The 17,752-nt window shown below is 44.0% G+C and overlaps 1 protein-coding gene across 1 annotated transcript in view; it reads left to right on the forward strand.

Annotated features, from left to right (window-relative positions):
- Window positions 1-1,676: 1,676 nt before the first annotated feature.
- KMT2A (lysine methyltransferase 2A) overlaps window positions 1,677-17,752 on the forward strand; it is a 29,294-nt gene continuing 13,218 nt past the window's right edge. The window contains exons 1-17 of the mRNA XM_018078659.3: window positions 1,677-1,742; window positions 2,393-5,061; window positions 6,337-6,514; window positions 6,897-7,131; window positions 8,108-8,172; window positions 8,689-9,060; window positions 9,675-9,748; window positions 10,385-10,513; window positions 11,355-11,468; window positions 12,630-12,776; window positions 13,024-13,119; window positions 13,917-14,037; window positions 14,798-14,911; window positions 15,256-15,440; window positions 16,019-16,192; window positions 17,020-17,130; window positions 17,377-17,450. Coding sequence (XP_017934148.1) covers window positions 2,512-5,061; window positions 6,337-6,514; window positions 6,897-7,131; window positions 8,108-8,172; window positions 8,689-9,060; window positions 9,675-9,748; window positions 10,385-10,513; window positions 11,355-11,468; window positions 12,630-12,776; window positions 13,024-13,119; window positions 13,917-14,037; window positions 14,798-14,911; window positions 15,256-15,440; window positions 16,019-16,192; window positions 17,020-17,130; window positions 17,377-17,450 — 4,739 coding nt within the window. The 5' untranslated portion in view covers window positions 1,677-1,742; window positions 2,393-2,511. The remainder of the gene's footprint in view (window positions 1,743-2,392; window positions 5,062-6,336; window positions 6,515-6,896; window positions 7,132-8,107; window positions 8,173-8,688; window positions 9,061-9,674; window positions 9,749-10,384; window positions 10,514-11,354; window positions 11,469-12,629; window positions 12,777-13,023; window positions 13,120-13,916; window positions 14,038-14,797; window positions 14,912-15,255; window positions 15,441-16,018; window positions 16,193-17,019; window positions 17,131-17,376; window positions 17,451-17,752) is intronic.

Genomic DNA, 17,752 nt, shown 5'->3' on the forward strand with positions numbered 1-17,752 from the left:
TAGAGTGCTTGTTGTTTCTCTGCGTGCCTTCTCAGCGTTGAGAGCATTCAGCCCGCACCTGTCTCCGCTGGCAGCCTCTCCCTTTGTCGGGGCTGGGACCCTTTCCCTGCCTGCCCACGCAGGCAGCAGCACAGCAGCAGTGTTTACATCCTGCAGCGAGCCCACGTGCTCGGGAGCGGCAGGCAGGCGTGACAGCCGCTGATCCGCAGTGTTGGGAGCGGGCAGCCCTGCTCCCGCAGCTGCTCTGCTCCGCTTGCATTGCTGCAGGATGGAAGTTGGGAAGCGGTAGCTTCTCCCTTTCGGGAAATGTCCTTCAGGGGTTCTGCGTGATGCCGGGGGCCTCAGGCAGAAGCAATGCCTTTTGGCATAATTTTGTTTCTTCTGTGTTGCTGTATCATTGCTTTTTCCGGTTTCCTTGGCATCACTGCTGCAAGTGCAGAGAGCAGATAGGCAGCAGGGATGTGAGGAGGGGCAGGGCCACCCCCTCCTTCAGCAGCGTGTGTGGGTGATGGCTTCATGTGATTAACTGCAGCCCGAGGGGGTACGTGTTGTATTTGACTGGCCAGAGCAGTTATCTGCATTGAGAACCTGGATGGTTGCCTGGTCAGAACACTTAGTGTATTTGAATTGTTTATGCTGGAGCTCATCAGACAGAAACCAGGCAGAAAATTTTGAGAAATAGTTTGATCTAAAGCCTTGCTGCTTTTCATCACATCACAGCTCTCCTATAGACACAGGTGTGGGTCTCAGTGTGTGTGGTTCAATTTCTTTAAAACCAGACTGTGGTTTCAGTAGCTCAGGTGCTCTTTATTGGTCTGTCCTGGAAGTAGATGAAGTAGAAATTCCATGTAAAAAACAGGAGGCAGAACATGAGGGAACAATGTTACTTCTTTGCACAGTTCACCTTCACCCTTCACAGTGTTGCCCCTTTTCACTTCCAGGATACTGTTCTCACAGTGCCTGCCCTTCTCAAAGCTCAGCATGTGGCCACATCACACAGTGCTCTGAAGGGAAGAGCCAACATAAATACTTGAGGTGAAAATAGGAAAGGTGTAACGACATACAAAAAAAAAAAAGTGTCACTACACATTTGGGTGGCAGATGAAAGGGACTGACCTTTAAGAGACTCCCTGATGCACCTGCCCTATGTAGACAGGGAGGCTCATACCTCTGTCAGAGGGAAGAGCTTCACAGCATAAGTCATGTTTTCATCTCTCCTAAAGATCAAATCTGAAGTGAAGTAAAAAGAGAGGCTACACATAAGTTAGCAGGAAGTTGAGCTATGTTTGTACTAGAATAATAAACACGGAAACACTTCTTTTGCTGAAGTATGTCTTTAGGGTGGTTTGAATAATAGCTTACAGGAGCAGAGCTTTGTGGTTTGATAGGAGCAGCAGATTTTATGCATTAAGGATTTTTTTCTGTGTATATTTGTCCTTTGTTTCACCGTAATTCTTTTTGATTGTTCCATAGCTGTAAACTGTAGTTGCTGTGTATGTGTATATAAAAGTTTTTTTTCCTTTTTTAGCAATTGTTTGTTAGAAGAACAAATGCCAGTATCTTCTTTGGGGAAGGAAAATCCTCTAGAATCCTTTTGTGCTTTGATCACAGGGAAGTTCTTTGTAATGTTATCATCCATGTCCTCAAACTTCCATCCGTTTTCTCATTGCAGGATGAACAGTTTTTAGGTTTTGGTTCAGATGAAGAAGTCAAAGTACGAAGTCCCACCAGGTCCCCCACAGGTAAGTTCAAGTTGCAGGATTGGGTGTTGACTTTCTGTTTTCCTTTGTGATGGCTTTGCTGAGCTTCTTCTGTTTGTTCCATCAAATCTCATTCACCATAAAAACCACCCCAGTCTCTGGATTTAACTCAGTTAAGTGTTGGACTCTGTATGTCTGATCTGTAAAGGAACAGAGAAACTTTGAGAAAAAGAATTATACTGATGAAACCATTATTTGAAACCTCATGTCAGAGGTTTGACTGGTACTAGAGAAGAAGGATTTTTTTTTTTCAACCACTGTGATCTGCTTAAAACAATCTTTTAATGTGTTTAAAAGGTGGCGTGTGCCCTTGAGAATTATTGCCCCTGCCCGACATGAGGTTGGTACTGGGTTTGTGCCATTGCATATCTCTTTGTTGGGAAAAGGCAAGCTTGCATTTTTAAAAATGTTATCTCCATGATATCTTATGTGGGAGAAGAGGTTTGTTGGGAAGGTATTCTCTACATGTAGTGATAAAATGGTATTTCTATTTGTTGATTATCTGAAATGTTTTGGCAACTTGTGCAGGCAGTGTGACTGATACTGAGTAAATACTTGTGTGACCTGGGTAATGCTGATCCCACACTCAGAGAAATTTAATATGTACTCCGCTTTCTCTACTTCCCTCTCAGTTAAGTCTAGTCCACGGAAACCTCGTGGGAGGCCCCGGAGCAGTTCTGACCGAAGTTCAGCTGTACTGTCAGACTCTTCGTCGGTGTGTTCCCCTTCGAGCAAGTCTGAAACCACATCCATGGAGAAAGTAAAGAAGAAGGAGTCAAAGAGTGGGGAGAAAAGACGAGGAAGACCTCCAACACTTACAAGTGTGAAATTCAAATTATCACAAGAGAAGGACACATCAGACATTCAAAAGGGCAGCAAAGAAGAAAAAGAGAGTCTGAAAAAAATCAAAAGGTCACCATCCACTACATTTCAGCAAGCAGCTAAAATCAAGAAATTAAGAACTAGTAAGCTCTCCCCACTGAAATCTAAATTCAAGCCTGGGGCAAAACTTCAGATTGGGAGGAAGAGCGTTCAGATCGTGCGCAGGAGAGGCAGGCCACCGTCCTCTGAACGGGTAAAGACTTCCTCAACTTTAGTCATAAACTCACAGCTGGAGAAGCCTCAGAGGATTCGCAAAGAAAAGGATGGCACGCCACCTCTCACAAAGGAAGAGAAGACTGCTGTCAGACAGAGCCCGCGCAGGATTAAACCCGTTAGGATTATACCTTCCACCAAAAGGACAGATGCCACAATTGCTAAGCAACTCTTGCAGAGGGCTAAAAAAGGAGCACAAAAAAAGATTGAGAAAGAAGCAGCCAAACTGCAGGGCAGGAAGGGGAGAACCCAGCTCAAAAATATCCGACAGTTCATCATGCCAGTTGTGAGTGCGATCTCTTCACGGATTATCAAAACACCCAAACGGTTTATTGAGGATGAAGACTACGATCCTCCTATTAAAATATCCAGACTAGAATCCACACCAAACAGCAGGTTCAGCGCTACATCTTGTGGCTCCAGTGAAAAGTCCAGTGCCGCTTCTCAGCATTCGTCTCAGATGTCTTCAGACTCCTCACGGTCCAGCAGCCCCAGCGTGGATACATCTACGGACTCCCAGGCTTCCGAGGAGATGCAGACACTTTCTGAGGAGCGAAGCAATACTCCAGAAGTTCACACTCCACTGCCTGTTTCTCAGTCCCCTGAAAATGATAACAGTGATAGGCGAAACAGAAGATTTTCGATAACAGAAAGAAGTTTTGGCCAGAGGACTGCAAAAAAGCTGTCGGCCTTACCAAGTGTGCCGCAGCAGCAATCTTCCTCCTCTCCTCCTCCCCCTTTGCTCACTCCCCCGCCACCACTGCAGCCTGCTTCCAGCATCTCAGACCATACCCCTTGGCTAATGCCTCCAACCATACCATTAGCCTCGCCCTTTCTTCCTGCTTCTGCTGCGCCCATGCAAGAGAAACGAAAGTCAATTCTGCGAGAGCCGACGTTTAGGTGGACCTCCCTGAAACATTCCAGGTCAGAGCCACAGTACTTCTCATCAGCAAAATATGCCAAAGAGGGTCTTATTCGCAAACCAATATTTGATAACTTCAGACCCCCGCCGCTGACACCGGAGGACGTTGGCTTTGCATCTGGCTTCTCAACACCAGGTGCCACGGCTCCCACACGTCTGTTTTCGCTTCACTCTGGAGCCAGGTTTGACATGCACAAGAGAAGTCCTCTGCTGCGAGCACCCCGGTTCACGCCGAGCGAGGCCCACTCCCGGATCTTCGAGTCAGTAACTCTGCCCTCATCAGTCGGTCGGGCTGCCACAGGGACCTCTGCTGCGGGTGTGTCCTCTCGGAGGCGGAAGAGGAAAGCGTTCAGCCCCATCCGATCAGAACCCAGATCTCCCTCACACTCCATGAGGACAAGGAGCGGGAGGCTTAGTACCTCTGACCTGACAACTCTCACCCCACAGTCTTCTGTCTCTTCCTCATTAACTAGCATTTCAGTTAGTTCTCTCGCCACTAGTGCCTTAAATTCAACTTTTACTTTTCCCTCTCATTCCCTATCGCAGTCTGGGGAATCAGCAGAAAGAAGCCAGAGACCGAGGAAGCAAACGAGCGCTCCAGCAGAGCCTTTCTCATCCAGTAGCCCTACTCCTCTCTTCCCTTGGTTCACATCGAGTCCCCAGACAGAGAGAGGCAGAAACAAGGACAGGGCAGCAGAGGAACTCTCCAAAGATAAAGATGCTGACAAAAACCTGGAGAAGGACAAGAGCAGAGAGAAAGACAGAGAGAGGGAAAAGGAGAACAAACGGGAGTCAAGGAAAGAGAAAAGGAGAAAAGGGTCAGAAATTCAGAGTAGCTCTGCTTTGTTTCCTGTAGGTAAAATGCCCAAAGAAAAAGTTGTCAGCGAAGATGTTGCAGCATCATCATCTGCCAAAAAAACTGCTGGGCGGAAGAAGTCTACAGCAGTAGATCCCACGGCAGATGTTTCCGCTGCTGCTCTGGTAGATACGGCAGCTGTCAAAACCAAAACGTCCAAGAAAGGTAGAGGGGGCTTAGACAAATCAGACCTGGACGTCAGCTCCGCTGTGCCATCTTTGGAGAAGGAAAAAGCTCTGCGTCTTTCTGCTCCTTCGTCAAGCACTGTTAAACATTCCGCTTCCTCCATCAGCTCTATGTTGGCTCAAGCAGACAAACTGCCAATGACTGACAAGAGGGTGGCCAGTCTTCTGAAAAAGGCAAAAGCCCAGCTGTACAAGATTGAGAAGAGCAAGTCCCTCAAACAAGCGGATCAACCAAAAGCACAGGTATTCCTTTTTCCAAGTTGAATTTTTTGCTAGAGTGCATCTTACTTTGAACTTGCTCTGAAAGTCACAGTAGCTTTTGTATCCTGAGTGAGAAGAATTAATGTGCCAAGCAAAGCAGCTGTTAGTGCAACAGATGGCAAATGATTAGAAAACAAGGAGCCCTGGGCAGAAGCTGAGGGGAAGAGGGAGCTGCTGTGTACTGAGCTCAGGGGGGAGCTGCGTGTGTTTTAGAGACCAGTATGGCATAGCTGCTTATTGGGTTTCTCTGAATAAATCTAAGCAAAGTGATGGTCTAGAGTAGTACTGTCTCTGAAAAGTGCAGTTCCAGCAAAATGCGGTGTCTCTCTTGGCCTTGACATTTCTTGTGGACCCTCCTTGAGTGTAAGGCTGGCTTCTGAAGAGCAAGTTGTTCCCTTAGTCTCTCTTGGTTTTTAACTTTGCACAGTGATCTGTCACTTATGAGAGGGAAGAAAATCCATTGGGATTTCACCTCTGATTTGGAGGACTGCTTCCTACCATTTTCCTCTTTTCCCTCTCCCCCACACCAAACCCACCCTTTTCTGCAGTCCTCTTTACCAGAAAGGGAGGTGAGATACACTTTCAGGGAGTACTTTTTATTTAAACTTTTCCTAACATCATTAGTGTTGAAAATCACTAGCACATATTTCAAATAGAAAATTCTCCAACTGGTGTCTCCAAAATGAAGAAGTATTTACTTCTGTGTGTCTGACCTGGTGTAGCAGAAGCCCAGGCCCTCACAGTTGCTTGATTGGGTAGTTCTTTTGGTGGGAGATATTCCAGAATCTTATGATCAAAACACAGAAAATGGCACTAAAATGCTGCATTTGTTTAGCACCTAGTAAACAGAAACCCTTCATCTGAGACACCAGCATCTGCAAAGCTCTCAAACAGCCTCATTTACTTCTGCCTTCTGCTGGATCAGTCAGCACTGAGTGCTGGTCCAAATCCAGTGGACTCTGATATTTGTGATGTCAGTGCCTTGATAACATGGCTTCATGAGCAAGTTGGTTTTCCAGTAGCGGACAGAAACTTACCGTGTAGCTCCAACTGAGTAAAACCTCTTGCTCTCTTGCATTTATCCTCCCTTGGATAGCTGAGGCTTAGAAGGCTGAATCTTTGTTTTTATCACGATTCTTACAAAGTGCAAGCTAAGGTATAGTTTATCTCTGCTTAGAAGTTTCCATTACATATTTCTCAGCCTCGTTTTGGTACCTTTCTTAGGAATACTGTCTGTTGTCATGTTCTGAAATCTAGGGGCAAGAGAGCGATTCATCAGAAACATCAGTCCGAGGACCACGAATAAAACATGTTTGCAGGAGAGCAGCTGTTGCGCTGGGCCGCAAGCGAGCAGTGTTTCCTGATGACATGCCCACTCTGAGTGCCTTACCGTGGGAAGAGCGGGAGAAGATACTGTCTTCCATGGGGAATGATGGTGAGTTGGGATTTCTGGTTTTTGTCTGGACCTGTACAAAGTCAGCTTCTGTTGACTGCTTACAATGAGGACTTCAAGTGATTAACAAGGGAAAATATGTTAGAGCTCCGGGCTCTCTATTACAGTGCCACTCAAACAGGGTTAATCCTTTCAGCCCCTGGGAATTGTGTCAAATACATGTGTTCTGCACCAAACTTGTGTTCTGCAGAGGGGTGTGTGTGCATATACACATGTACACATCTGTGTATACACACACTGACATACGAGTGTATACACACTCGTGTGGTTCTGCACATGAACTTAGACTTCTTGGACTAAATTAGACACTCCTGAAACATTCTTTAACATCAGCAAATTCACATTAGAAATGTTCTCTTGATAGATAAGTCATCGATAGCTGGCTCAGAAGAGGCTGAACCTCTTGCTCCACCTATAAAGCCCATTAAGCCGGTTACCAGAAACAAGGCACAGCAAGAACCTCCGGTGAAGAAAGGCCGGCGCTCCAGGCGCTGTGGGCAGTGTTCGGGCTGTCAAGTTCCAGAGGACTGTGGTGTCTGCACTAACTGTCTAGACAAACCCAAGTTTGGTGGGCGCAATATAAAGAAGCAGTGCTGCAAGTAAGTGAGAAACTGTGCCTGCACTGACTGGGATAAGTGTACCCTCACTCTAGGCCAGGAACAGCAGATTTACCCTGTAGTATGGGCTTGGAGTGAGCTTGGCCTGGGCTGAGGCTGGATCAAAGCAGGGGACTATAAACAGCTTAAGAGTCAAGATCCCAAATCAAGATGAGCTTGTTATGAGCTCTTTCTCTGGAGGTCACTTCTGGTTTATTCTCCCCAGTTTGACGAAACTGGCATTGAGAAGTGTTTGGTGTGAGTCCAGAGGCTTCTGTTATGGGATTTTGCAAGGGAGGCAATGTACACATAAATATTTTTCTCTTATTTTCCAAATTGCATTCATGAAGAGCTTGTGTTTTCTAGATGATGCTTATCTGGCTTATATACACTTTGTATATCAAAGATGTCTCTAGGTGACATTAAGAAATACCACTCTTCTTTGATATCTCCTGTCATTTTTTGTACATATCCCTTAGATTGAACATTTTTAAATCGCTGCATTAAATTGATTTTACCAGGCTAGATAATCTATCTGAAAGGGCAGCTGCTAAAGCAACACCAGTAGGTTGTTGTGGTATGAGAACTGTTTATAAAGCCTTGCTGTGAGAATTGCTGTGTGAGAGTACTCTGCAGGCTGGAAGAAGTCTTGCTCTCAGCAGCTTTGCCCAGGCCTCAGGCTGGGTTTCAGAGCCACAGGCCCTGCTACAAGAACAGACGCAGAAACAAAGCCTGGCCCAACATACAGAAGGCATTACATGCTAAGTATAAGACAAATAGGGAATAAAGTTGAATAAAAGTTAACAAAAGTCTTGATTTCTTAAACCGGTCACACTCCAAGAGTACTTGATTTTGTCTGAACAAAAGTAGTGCTTGTATTGATAATTTTATTTTCAGTTCTTCATGTTGAGTATTTATAGACTGTCCTCTTAATGTTTGCATCTTTATTCTGATTTCATGACATGTTCTTTATTTTTAGAATGAGGAAATGTCAAAATCTACAGTGGATGCCTTCAAAAGCTTATCTCCAGAAGCAAGCTAAAGGTAGGCTGAAGCACAAGAGAGAAGTTTTCATTTCATGGGTTTTGCTCTCTGTGCTGTTGTTGTGGCTACACTGAGCTTATAAAGGTTATTTTACAAGGAGCCACCCTGCCTGCACTGATGGCAGGTGAAAGGGGCAGGAGAGATGTGGGTGCTGACAGCATTTGTACTCCCCCGTGTCTCTCAGCACTGGACTGGTAGTTTTGCTTCCTTCCTTTTGATTCATTTTCCTTCCTTTTCCTTCCTTCCTCACAAAGTCTGCTCGCAGCTCTGAATCTGTGCTACTGCAGGAGGATGTTGCTTACTGCTGTCTCAGAATAGGGGTCCAAGGTATAAGAATACAGATTGAAGCACAAACCAAGTACATTAGTTTATTTTTTGAGTACAGTTTTTTCTTTCATATGACAGAATGATGAAGTTCTGAATCAAAGTGTCCATATCGTTGTTTCAAAGAAGCAGCAAATTATTTGAAGTCACACCAGTTTGTCTTTTTGCTTTATCTGTGCTTCTTCTTCCTAGCTGCAAAAAAGAAAGAGAAGAAATCTAAGACAAATGAGAAGAAAGAAAGCCATTCTGGAAAAAATCAGTTGGACTCTGGACAGAAACAAGCTCCTCAAGCTGTCGCACCAAGAGAAGACAGTGCTGGGAAGAAGAGCAGTGAGCCTGCCCGTAAGCCTGTTGAGGAAAAGCATGAGGATGGGAATTCCTCCGTTCCCGTGTCAGAGCCCAAACCAGTTCCTACATCTGGTACCAGAAAGACTGGCAAGCAGACATTCCAGCAAGTCCAGCTCCCTCCTTCTCAGCCACCGAGCTCAGGACCTTTGAAAAAAGAAGCACCTAAACTTAGCACTTCTGAGCCCAAGAAAAAGCAGACTCCCCAACCAGAAATAGGTAAATGGGACTATTTATCCTCAGTATGTTTGAGTCGTGTTAAGTAACAATATTAATACCAGTAAAAACTGTTGGGTTTTAAATATGATAAATGCTTTGTGGTGTATGAAAGTACAGCAGATTATTTTGAAAATTTTGCTTAGAACTGGCTTCCGTTTTGTTGAACTGCAGAGTATGTTGGGGCAGGGAGAAAGATGGCCATCCTGGTTGGGACTGAGTCATGTAGCTGTGGCAATCTGGAAGTATGTTTTCAATACTGTTAAGCCTGTCAACTTCCTAGTCTGAATGTGAAACCAGGAGGATGTAATCTTTTAACACAAAAACATAGTCCACTATTGGATGTAGTGCAGAGCAGCATGAACAGTGACCAACCAGGCAGCTCTGGGATTTCTGTGGTTTGCACCCACAGTGCTCCAGATTGTTAGCAGAGCAAACTCTGCTAGTCATGCCTCCAGGAGACTGCTCATAGTTGGTGAGGTGCAGCCACAGAAGAGGGTGGAAAAGTTCTAGTCTAAAACTCATCGCATGTTACCCAGCTGATTTTTTTCCCTTTTCTTCTCTACAGGTGGCTGTTAGTTACTTGAAATACTCATAATTTTTCCCCCCCTTCCTAGGCACAGAACAAAGCAAACAGAAAAAAATTGCTCCCCGTCCAACTTTCCCTGTGAAACAGAAACCAAAAGAAAAGGTGAATACTGTTTTTTGTACAGTCAGTAAAATTTCAAGCACCTGGAACTTCTCTCTGTCTAGAAAGTAGAACCATCTTGTGTAACCCTTTGCAGATACTTTTTTATATTTGGTTCTTAAAGATGTTAGGTTTTTCCTTGTTGGCTGTATGTGGATACCAGAAAAACCTGATCTATGCCTAAGATTCGGCTTAGGTGTTATTTTGATCTTGAAGACTTGTGCACTGGGGGGTGGAGGCTAGTTTTTCCATAAAAAACAGAACTACCTTTGTCTCAGAAACAGCTCCGTCGTGGAAAAAAAAATAATTGTCTTATTTAAATATGAGGGAGAAGTGCATAGGACCTGATTACACCCAGAGCTGCCCCACTGCAGCAAAAGACCAACCCGCGCTCTGGTGGGAGAGAACAACGTGATGGTAGAGGAAAGTGCAGTACATGGAATTACAACTGTAATTGCATGTGGAATGCTCTTAGGGAATGGTTTGTGGAACGGTCACTTCCCTGCAGCTTCGACACACTCATTAGTTCTGTGCTGGTTTGGGGGTTTGTCTGTGAATTATCTACAGCATCGGATATAACAGCAGGGTAAGTTCTAATGTCCAGGGTTGAGATTAATGCAGGCTCCTTTGCTTGACCAGGAAAAGCCCCCTCCTCTAAGCAAGCCAGAGAGCAGCACGCTGAACTTGCTCAGCACTCTGACTAACGGCAGCAGTTCCAAGCAAAAGCCACCTACAGATGGAGTCCACAGAATCCGAGTGGATTTCAAGGTAGAGGACAAAATGTTTTAAGTATTTGAATGTTCCATGGCTCTAGACACTGGAACTAGAGTCCCCTGAGAGTGCTGAGTTTGTGTGTCTGGTACCTTTCCCAGGGAACTGCAAATAGGAGCCTCATGAAGTCACTTGGTTGATTCTTAGAAGCTTGTTATGCCTTTTTTTTCCTTATAATTAGAGTACTGGATGAAGAGACACTTAAAGCTTTAAAACCTTAACTGTCAATGTGTGAGGATGAGCAAGAATTTGAGGTTTATGAAGAATTATTCCATTAAGATGGAACTTTAAATCCTTACCACAACTTGAGCCAACAAGATATGGGGAAAATGTTAGTAACTTGTAATTCACAATATTTGGGGTCTATTTGGGGTTTTAAAATGATAAATCATGTACTTTTTTGAACAACACTGTTGAAATAATAATAAAAATTAATATTTTCCTAATAATTTTTTAGTCCATCTCTAAGTGTTGATACTGGAGACTATAGTGAGATCTCATAAATGTTTTATACAAATATGGAGCTTAAATAAAGTACAATTCTTCTGAAATTTCATTTTTAGTAATAATTGTGCAATTGTGAAAAGCGTTGTCTTGTTCCTCAGGTTTGCTTTCCATAGAAGGAAGGCTCTAGCAGGCACTGAGCGCTCTCGGCAGGAGCAGTGCCGAGGTGTGACTCCCAAAATACACTGTAAAGTAGAGGTAGACGCTGAAATTATTTCAGTTTGAGACTTCTTGATCACAGGCCCAGAACGTAAAAAACAGCAATCATGTGAGCACTTTGTACTGATGTTATATGCCTTGTTCTGCATGGTGATGTGTCCTTTTGTACTTTCAGGAGGACTGTGAAGTGGAGAATGTTTGGGAGATGGGTGGGTTAGGCATCGTCACCTCGGTACCTATTACTCCCAGGGTGGTGTGTTTTCTCTGTGCCAGCAGTGGACATGTGGAGGTAAAGCATTGTGTTCTGCTGTTGATGACTTAGTTACAGCACTATGTTGTTACAAAAATAAATAAAAATTATAATGACTGTTATTCAGAAGAAATTAAAATAATACATGCAAATCTGTCCTTGCTAGAATTTGTCCCAAGATACTCGAGTGCAAGTATTTAAAATCAGTTTAGAAACTTCTTCAGTGCTTACTTTGGAAGTGCATTAAGTGTGAAGAATAGCATATTTGAGAGCATCCATGTCTCTGAATTTTTGAACTCACATCTAATGTAATGCAGAAGCTTTGCTCTCTTTTAACTGGAAATAAGAAAGGCTGCCCTATGGTGCAAAAGGGCTTTAGGCAGCAATGACTTTCCCAGGTGTGTCTGTACCTGCAAAGAGCTGCAAACTGTTACAGAAATGAGACTGGAAAGCTTCTGGTGCTGCCTGAGAAGCTGGATTGAGATGTGTTAAATGCATTTCCAGGTGTAGATAGGTGCCTTCTGAGCATCTTCAGACCAGCTGACCTGGGAAAGTGATAACTCTAGGAAAGTCTGGGTTCTGGTGAGTGGACAGTACTAGGGAAAAGGGGATTAAGTTCTGGATGTGGACATCAGTGCACTTGAGGTCATGAGGGTCCAGTGGGACATGGAGCCATCCCCTTTTCAGTCAGGGTGCTCCAGGCAACAAACAATTTCCGTGTCCCCTGTGAGCCTACAGTGTTCATGCCCTGAGAGTGACTGTTTTTCCAATATGACCAGCCTTGTAGGGGATACAGAGAAATTAGAAGAGTTTTCTAATGGCCACCTGGGCTGAACGGAAGAAGATACTTTTTGTTCTGCATGTCCCTACTTTCTGCACTAAATGTGTCTTCTGGTGCAGTTGGCTTGTGTTACAGGGAGGGAACAAGAGAGGGAGATCCTGAAGAACCCTACAAGGCTTTGTCGATGCTCAGAGCACTTAGTTAGCAGGTACCAGACTCCTGGTGGCTGCGAGGTGTCCAGTCTGTATTTGGGTTTATCTGAAATACGCGCTCAGTTTCCCTCCTAAAATATGGCAGTAGGAATGCTTGTTCTGTCAGTTGTAAAGCAGAATTCAAAGTAGTTTGGAGCACAAGGGGGTTTATTTGGGAGCTTCAAGCAGCTTCTGCATTGCTAAAACCTGCTTCTCCCTCCCTTGCAGTTTGTGTATTGCCAGGTCTGCTGTGAGCCCTTCCACAAGTTCTGCCTGGAGGAGAGCGAGCGGCCCCAGGAGGACCAGCTGGAGAACTGGTGCTGCCGTCGCTGCAAGTTCTGCCACGTGTGTGGGAGACAGCACCAGGCCACCAAGGTACCCCAGAACTGCTGGGAGACCCAGCAACACCCCCAGTGGTCCCAGAGCTCCTCTTGCTCCAGAACTTGGCGAGGAGAGCTGAGGGGCAGAGTCTGCGCACTGGGGAGGAGACCTCTCGAGTTGCTCCAATGCAGTTTCTTTCTCGTGCTCCAAATGGGGGATTCGATAAAAAATTAAAATGTCCAGGATTTTGCATACCTTTGCAGGGTCTCTGTTCCAATGCTTTTCCCCCTTATTCTTGTAGCAATTGCTGGAGTGTAACAAGTGCCGAAACAGCTATCACCCTGAGTGCCTGGGCCCAAACTACCCAACCAAACCCACCAAGAAAAAGAAAGTTTGGGTGAGGTGTTTTAATTTCTTTTTTGGAAAATTCATTTATTAACTGATCATAACGCACCAGAGCTCTGCAGAGCTCTGATGCAATTGCTCAGCTTTTCAAGCCAAGGTGCCTGTTGCATCGGAAGGTACATTCAGAAACAGATAGTGAGGTGGCTGGTTGATAAGATGTTCTGAACAAGCAGGGGTTTTAAAGAGGTTACACCTTTTTTTAGTTGTAGTAGATCTTCTGATCATAGTAAGTCTTTTGATTATAGTCCCATAAAGTGGAAGAAGCTCTTTAGAATGGAAGCATTTACCTTGTTAACAAATCTGTTGATATTGGTGTTGAGAGACAATTTGGATTAGTGTCCTAATTTGCATCTTTCAAGCTTTTGTTCTAAGCAAGTGCCAATAGTGTATTTCCTACTAGGAGTTTGTAGGTGTTTTCTACTACGATACATAAAGTTTGTAAACTTTTAAAAGAAGACTTTGTATTTTAGATCAGAAGAAATGCCACAACTACATATGCTGTTTTATGTGAGGGAAAGGTGATATTTTCTTCAATGCAAATATGAAGGACAGAAAAACTATACTGCAATTTGGCTTAATGTTTTTTCTTGTTGCATTATTACCATCTTACCATAAAAGGAGTGAGCTCTGTTCTTTTTGGTGAAAGTTTCAGCATTTGAAACTCCTTGTTCTGTTGGATGAGTTCTCAGTGCTCGTTAAATAAAATTATGAAATGTGTTGTTTGCACAGAAAGCGCAGGAACTGCTGGATAAAAGCATGTAACTCTTGCCAAATGCATTCTTTTTCCAGATATGTACCAAATGTGTTCGCTGCAAGAGCTGTGGATCAACAACACCAGGCAAAGGGTGGGATGCACAGTGGTCTCATGACTTCTCCCTGTGTCACGATTGTGCCAAACTCTTTGCTAAAGGTACATAAAGTTGTGACTCTTTACAGCAGGAGCCTCCTCAGCTGCTTAGTTTTGAATCAGTCAGTGTCAGTATGAGTGAGCAGAGGGCCAGCATGACAGCTGAGCTTGGCACAGTCCAGGCAGCAGTGCAGGCTGGTTAAGGTCAAACCTGAAAGAGCATGTAACAGTTCCTGTCAAGGCCAGGATCTTAGAGCATGCAGTGGCTCACCAAAGTCACCACTGCTTTGTTTTCAGAGTTTGGGGCTTTCAGCATGTAAACTCTGTACCATGTGAAGGAATTATTACACACCTGTTAGCTCAGGATTTCAAGTAGCAGTTGAGGAAAAGACATTTTAAAGTATTCTGGACTTAAAAACAACAAAATTTCTATTGTAAAGTGGTTGTTTCCTGTGTTAGTTGCTGTACATGATACCTTTGAACCTCAAAGGGGCATTCTTGGGAAAAATCCCAGGATAGAAAATCTTAACTGTCTCACATAATTTCTTGCCTGTGTGTCATCTTTTTCCTTTCATTTTGCTCTTGCATATAATATTTTGTTAGTCTTACCACACCCAAAAAATGGGCGCCCAGCCATGGGATTCTAGAGTAGGCAGTGGTCTTTCAAAGTTATTTGTTGTAGCCTCCTGACAGTAGATGGGACTGTGCTGACAGCTTACTGGGAAGGGTGTTCAGAGCTGCTTGGTGCACCAGGAAGTAACCACCCAGCCTTTAAGATGTGTGTGGAGTCCAAACTCCTGATGAAATCTGATTATGTTTGCAGGAAATTTTTGCCCTCTCTGTGACAAATGCTACGATGATGATGACTATGAGAGTAAGATGATGCAGTGTGGGAAATGCGACCGCTGGGTCCACTCCAAATGCGAAAACCTTTCTGGTAAGGAAATCCTCATCCCGTCAGTACTAAAGAACACAGGGTAGTGATTAGATCAGAGCAATCCAGTCCTGGACCTTTCTACTAGACTGTTACTTTAACACCCTCACTTGTGACCTACCTGAAAAATACCTGTCAAGTTGGTGACAGGTAAACCAGTGCTAATACCAATGACATCCTGAAAGCACAGGACTTGCTTCAAAGGCAGTGTCACTCAGCTGCAGAAGGGGCTTTTGTTACCTGAAAAGTATTTCAGTTAGGAAGTAAGTGCAGGGCAGGGGCTTTTCCCTGTATCCATCCTTCAGTGAAGTACTTCAGGTGGTTATCTTATCTTCTTTTGTCTCCAGATGAAATGTATGAGATACTGTCCAACTTGCCTGAGAGTGTCGCGTACACCTGCATTAACTGTACAGACCAGCATCCTGCAGAGTGGCGTCTGGCACTGGAAAAGGAGCTGCAGGTTTCCCTGAAGCAGGTTCTAACAGCCCTGTTGAATTCCAGAACTACCAGCCACCTGCTGCGGTATCGACAGGTAAGCTGGAGCTTCTGTCCTCTTAGTGTTAGTCCAGCTTGTGACGTGCCTGGCATTCACTTGAGCTGTGGTATTGCTGTGCCTCTTCCTGCAGAAATGTCTGCATCATATTTGGAACAACACATGCTGTGATTTATTTATATTTTTTCTTTCTTTTGTTCATTCCTATGGAAGCAAAGAAGTGGGTATCTATGATACAACTTGTGAAGCTGAAAAAATATAGGGTAAAGTTCTTCAAGGAATGGGAGGATTTTGCTCTGTGATGGTGAAGGTGCTTTTCTGACAGAAGAAGAGGATCTTAGTCTTGAAATATGCATTCAGAAATAAGACTTCTGAACAATGGGTTTGATTCTTATAGCTGATGGCTCTGCCCTGCTGTGCACCTTACAGGTCATAGCAGGAAGCTGCTTAAGAGCTTTTCATTGTTCCTACATTTTGGACAGAAATCAGAACCCGGGTCTCCTTTCATTCACATTAGCGAGAATCTCTGGGCCAATAAATGTGCTTGGGAGTGTATCATGAGGAGCAGCTACATTTCAATAGCCAACATCCCTCTGTCTCATTGTTGGTGTTCACAGGCAGCAAAACCACCTGATTTAAATCCTGAAACAGAAGAGAGCATCCCATCCAGAAGCTCTCCTGAGGGTCCTGATCCTCCTGTCCTAACAGAAGTCAGTAAACAGGAGGAGCAGCAACCTCTGGATCTGGAAGGAGTGAAAAGAAAAATGGATCAAGGAAGTTACACATCTGTGGTATGTCAAAGTTTTCATGTTCCGCTCTATTATGTTATAGACTCTGTGAATTGCTTTATGACCTGTGGTGTTTATAACTGAACAGGCTTAAGCCTTTTCTTCAGGAACACGGAAGCAGGTTATCGTGCTGCTAAAAATAATTCTGGCTGGCACTGATGTTGATGTTTGCCCAGAGACAAGTAATCGATGCTGTTGTAGGGCTCTCTGTAACCAGCAGTGATACTTGGTTAGACCCCATTTGCTTTTAGTCAGGTGTTTATGTAGATAGAAACAGGACAGGTCATCCTTCATGTGGAAATTTTGACTGAAGGCCTGGCCCAATAGCTCTGCTGCTGTCGATTAGCTGAAAAGGAAGGAATTCATGGGTGAAGGGGTGACTTATTCAAGGGTTAGTTACAGAAAATACTAGTGTTGAACAAATCAGTTCTCTTTGCAGAGACTAGCCTTTTACTTTTTTCCCCCTACAGAATCTGTAATCTTTGAGGAACACTGTATATTGCAAAGTGCTTGACAAATGTTGATTGTGCCAGATTTTGACCAAATCCTTCTGAGGTAGCTAGTTTAGTGGATGTAAAACTGGTCAGAAGTCAGCTCCTTGTAGAAGGAAGAAGTGAACAGTTGTGGGTGTAGCAGCTCTGCCAGCCAGTTTGCAAATGTAGAGGGCTGCTTGATTCTTCACAGCCAAATTCTCTTTCTGCTTTTAAGTCACGCTCTTGTCCAATCTGATAATCATCTAGATGCTCATTTGATGCCCTAAAGGATTAGTGGATGGTGTAGCTGTGCAAAAGACAATCCTGTTAATGTGAAGTTTTGTGGGTTTCTTACAGTTGGATTTTAGTGATGACATTGTGAAGATAATTCAAGCAGCCATTAATTCCGATGGCGGGCAGCCAGAGGTTAAGAAAGCCAACAGCATGGTCAAGTCCTTCTTTATTCGGGTGAGATGGGCTACAGTTATTTTGAAATCTACTTGGTATCCTACCACTGCTTGTTGCTGTTGGAGTCCAAAGGCCATCACACTTGCCCTTGCTTGGGTCTTTCCAGGAATAAAATAATACATTGTCAGAGTTGTTGATGTTAATGAAATGTTACTAGTTGTGCATTTACAGTAGATCTTGGCTGAATGTCTTTGAATTTTTGGGTATGTTGTCTAACTTTTCTAATGGGTTGTTGTTTTCCTTTAGCAAATGGAGCGTGTTTTTCCATGGTTCAGTGTAAAAAAGTCCAGATTTTGGGAGCCAAATAAAGTAACAAGCAAGTAAGTAACTGTTCTGTATCCAACTGTGACACCCTGCTGTTTGCCAGCTGTCCAAGCAAAACGTATTGAGAGAGCCTGTTGTGGGGTTGGGATTTCTGGTTTTCTTTTTTTTTTTCCCTAGGAAGTTACACATTAATCCCATTCCCAAGTTTTGTACATGCTTCCTTGTTCTAAAGCAGAACACTTTTTAGAACTATTTACAACTATTTAGAACTAGGTATTACTGTGTATTGACTTGTCAGTCCTGTCCTTCCTTCTCTCTCTTCCTTCTCACACCCCTACTTGGGGTGGCTCTCCTGCAC

The sequence above is a fragment of the Manacus vitellinus genome, unplaced genomic scaffold (genome assembly GCF_001715985.3).
Source record: "Manacus vitellinus isolate BGI_N305 unplaced genomic scaffold, ASM171598v3 scaffold_41_pilon, whole genome shotgun sequence".
Taxonomy (NCBI): Eukaryota; Metazoa; Chordata; class Aves; order Passeriformes; family Pipridae; genus Manacus; species Manacus vitellinus.